Below are 4,591 nucleotides of genomic sequence, written 5' to 3'. Positions count from 1 at the left end.
AGAGCTTTGCTTTAACACAAAAAATGCATGCATCATCTGCATCTTTCGAAACACAAAAACATAAAAAACTCATCCATCCACCATTTTTTCTGACCAGAACCACTCTCCAAAACTGACTTTTCAGTACCATACACGAGGACGTCGACAAGCTGTCATGGAGCAACTTCAAGAAAACCAAGTTGTCCTTCAGGAAGAAGTATCTCAGATGCGGTCCCAAACGCGGAAGTTGATGGAGACTATTCAAGCAGTCACAAAAGGCCAAGAGGTTATGGCAAAAATGCAAGAAGAAATGAACCAACATCCCAGTACTACCAATCCTCCTACCTTTCCAGCGGTCGAGACTCCGACTCCAGTTCCTTAAGTTGATCCTCCAATTAACATTAATGCACCCGACGGTGTTCCAAACGAAAATCCTCGTCCTCATGTTTTTGAGACAAACGACCAACACGATGCATTCTTCAGCCCAAGGGATGCTTCTCAGGATGACGCCTTCGGTTCAGCAACCAACGAGGTGGAGAGGAAGGTGAAGGCTATTGAGGAAAAGCTCAAGGCAATGGGGAGCATTGATGTTTTGGGCCTTGATACGGCAGAAATGTGCTTGGTACCTAGGCTCATCATTCCGGCCAAGCTCAAAGTTCCGGACTTTGAAAAATATAAGGGAAATAGCGACCCTAGGACGCACATTAGGGCATACTGCCGAAAATGGCTGCCTATTCTAGCGATGATCAACTTTTAATGCATTTTTTCCAGGATTCCCTCAGTGGGGAATCTTTGGATTGGTACATGCAACTTGAGGGCAACCATATTCATACATGGAGGGAAATGGCTGAGGCATTCCTCAAGCACTATCAGTACAACACTGATATGGCACCTAATCGCACACAGTTGCAAAATCTGACTCAGAAGTCTGAGGAGTCCTTCAAAGAGTATGCCCAACAGTGGAGGGAATTAGCTGCTAGGGTACAACCCCCATTTCTAGAAAGAGAACTGGTAGACATGTTTATGGGAAACCTGCAAGGTCCATACCTTGATAGAATGGTAGGGAGCACCTCTTCGGGATTTTCCGACCTAGTCTTAGCCGATGAAAGGATAGAAAATATGATTAAAATGGGAAAGATCCAAAACTCTGCCAGTATTTCTAGTGCATCTAAGAAACCTTTTGTTCCCTACGGTAAAAAACGAGAAGGCGAGACCAATGCCGCCTCCATCATTCGAACAAGAAATCCCACTTATCCACAAGTAGCCTCCATAGCTCCCGTCCAACCAAGTCAACAACAACCATTTGCAATTCCTGTTTAAACTCAACAACAACAACGGTATCAACAACAATCACAACGTTAGCAACCACAGTATCAACAACAACAACAAAGGATGCGAAGGCCCGAGAAAAGATTTGACACAGTTCCCATGCCTTATAGCCATATTCTACCATATTTATTGAGGGGATCACTTATAAAACTAAGGGAGTTAGGACCCCCACCAGCGGTTCTTCCTCCCGGTTATGATGCAAATGCCCGCTGTGAATTTCATTCTGGCGCTCCTGGGCATTCGATCGAGAATTATAAATCATTAAAGTACAAGGTTCAAGATCTTATTGATTCTAAGGCAATCACATTCTCCCCCAAGAGACCGAATGTAAAAAATAACCCGATGCCCCCTCACAACAATGCATCAGTGAATATGATGAAAGCTGACAATGGAAGGAGATTGATGTCCTGTGTGGACGAGTTAAAAACACCACTCATCGAGATCAAGAATGCTTTAATGAAGGATAATGCCTTTCCCATCTGTAGTAATGACTGTGAACACTGTCTGATTAACCCACAACAATGTAGAACGTTCAAGTCTGTCATACAACAATTAATGGACCAAGGGATCTTGGTGGTAGACTACCCGTCCACAAAGGAAGATGTGTCTACCCTCAATATACCATATGACGAAGTCCCTCCTCTGCAAATTCCATATGACTTCTCTCAGTGAACTCTGTCGAAAAATCCTGTTACTCCAATCATAATAACAGTTCCCACACCATTCCCATATGTTGACACCAAGGCAGTCCCATGGATGTATGACACCTCAGTCTACATTCATGGTCAGAAGATTCAAGAAGAACCGTTAAAGTCTAGTGATCCAATGATCAATATCACCAGCACTAGCGGAATCACGAGAAGTGGAAGGATATTTGCGCCGACACCCATTCCAATTAGAACTATCAATCCTTCAACTTCAGACAAAGGCAAACAAATTGATGGCACTCAGCAAAGACAAGACCCCGCACCTTCGAATGAAGTAAATGAGTTATTACGCATTATCAAGAAGAGCGATTATTGAGTAGTTGATCAACTTAACCAGACACCCTCGAAGATCTCAATGTTGTCTTTATTAATGTGCTCGGAGGCCCATAGGGATGCTTTGGTAAAATTTCAGAGGACAACTCACGTACCGCAAGAGATATCTGTTTGTCAATTTGAGGGAGTAGTTAACAATATCGCTACTAGCTTAAGCTTGGGTTTCATTGATGAAGAGCTTCCCGTAGAGGGGAGGAATCATAACAAGGCTCTCCATATTTCTATTGAGTGTGTGGACACAGTCCTATCAAGAGTTTTGGTAGACACTGGGTCTTCCCTCAATGTGATGCCTAAGAGCTCCTTTTCTAAACTAACTATTGAAGGACTCGCAATGAAGCTGAGTGAGCTTATTGTAAGAGCATTTGATGGGACTAGAAGGACTGTAATCAGTGAGGTGAATTTGCCTATGAAGATTGGTCCCCATACTTTCCTTATCACTTTATTCGTAATGGATATCTATCCAGCCTACAGTTGTCTGCTTGGGAGGCCTTGGATCCATTCAGATGGTGCAGTCACTTCAACGCTCCACCAAAAATTGAAATTCTTAGCTGATGATAAACTAGTTGTTGTAGAGGGTGAGGAGGACATTGTGGTAAGTCACCTCGCATCTTTCCGATACGTTGAAGGAGAAGGGGAGATGAGGGAAATCTCATTCCAATCATTTGAAGTTATCAATGTTGAAATGGTTTGCCCAGCAAGGGATGAATCAAAAGATTCCAAATCTCCAATGGCATCTCTTAAAGACGCCCTGACAATCATAAAGGATAGACACCCCCAAGGATGGGGAGGATTGCTTGAACTTCCTGCCAACAAGGACCACACCAGTTTAGGATACAACTCCTAGAATTTGAAGAAGCGTGCGCTAATAGCTACAAGGGGATCAATGCTCCCGCTATCCGAAAACTTCTCAAGCGCTGGTTACCTTGATGACAACCGTATCTGTGCCGTAGAAGAAGAAGAAGAAGAAAATGTTGGGTTGATCTTCACAAAGACTGATGGAAAGGGTGCCACCAAATGGACTGAGATTGAAATACCTAAAGTGACCTTGATTGAAATGTAATTCCCAATGTTGTTTTCCTTCCTTTTTTATCAAAAGAACCCATGTCAAGCCCAAGGCATGGGTGAATCATTTGTAGGGCCTCATCAAATTTCCTTATTAATCATTAATGAAAAAGGTTCATGTTCGCAATCAATTTTGAGATCCTTGCCTTTCATTTATTTATTTCACCTTTTTTAAATGACATTTTTATTTTTTTTAAATTTTTTTTTACAAATCATCCTTTCTTTCATACCAATAAAAGTGTGGACCTTAAATCATGCAGATCATCCTTGACAACCACCAATGACAATTCTGCTACGGTCTCATATGACTTTGACAACCGGATTAATCAAGCTGATGAAGAGTGTGAGGAAGAGGCCGAACTCCCAGAAGAATTGGCAAGGCTGATCAAGATGGAGGAAAAAGTCATCCAACCGCACGAAGAATCAGTGGAAGTGATTAACCTTGGGATAGATGAGGAAGCGAAAGAAGTCCGAGTCGGCTCCACTCTACAAGATGAGGTGAAGACAAAATTGATTGAGCTCTTGAAGGAATACAAAGATGTGTTTGCATGGTCATACCAAGATATGTCCGACCTCGATACTGACATCGTCGTCCACCATCTATCCCTTACAGAAGAATTCCCTCCAGTAAAGCAAAATCTACGAAGGACCCGTCCCGACATGGCTATGAAAATCAAGGAGGAGGTACAAAAGCAGCTCAACGCTGGCTTCCTAGCGGTCTCCAATTATCCTCAATGGATAGATAACATTGTGCCTGTACCTAAGAAGGATGGCAAAGTAGGAATATGCATAGATTATAGAGATCTAAATAGAGCAAGTCCTAAAGATGACTTTCCACTGCCACACATTGACGTGCTAGTAGATAATACCGCTCAGTTCTCTATTTTGTCTTTTATGGATGGTTTCTCCGGTTATAACCAGATCCGCATGGCTCAAGAAGATATGGAGAAAACCACTTTCATAACACCATGGGGCACCTTCTGCTACAAGGTGATGCGTTTTGGGTTGAATAATGTCGGCGCCACATACCAACGAGCCATGGTCACTCTCTTTCACGATATGATCCATAAAGAGATTGAGGTCTACGTCAATGACATGATAGCCAAGTCTCAAACCGAAGAAGAACACCTTGTCAATCTAGAAAAGCTGTTTGAGAGGCCGAGGAAGTTCAAATTGAGGCT

At 42.7% G+C, this 4,591-nt stretch overlaps 1 protein-coding gene across 1 annotated transcript; it reads left to right on the top strand.

Annotated features, from left to right (window-relative positions):
• Positions 1–702: 702 nt before the first annotated feature.
• On the top strand, positions 703–1,299 carry LOC127079456 (uncharacterized). The gene has a single exon (XM_051019835.1). The coding sequence runs from the start codon at positions 703–705 to the stop codon at positions 1,297–1,299; it is 597 nt and encodes a 198-aa protein (XP_050875792.1).
• The last annotated feature ends 3,292 nt before the right edge of the window (positions 1,300–4,591 follow it).

This window comes from Lathyrus oleraceus, chromosome 5, assembly GCF_024323335.1.
Source record: "Lathyrus oleraceus cultivar Zhongwan6 chromosome 5, CAAS_Psat_ZW6_1.0, whole genome shotgun sequence".
NCBI lineage: Eukaryota > Viridiplantae > Streptophyta > Magnoliopsida > Fabales > Fabaceae > Lathyrus > Lathyrus oleraceus.
This window is presented reverse-complemented; position numbering and strand designations above follow the sequence as displayed.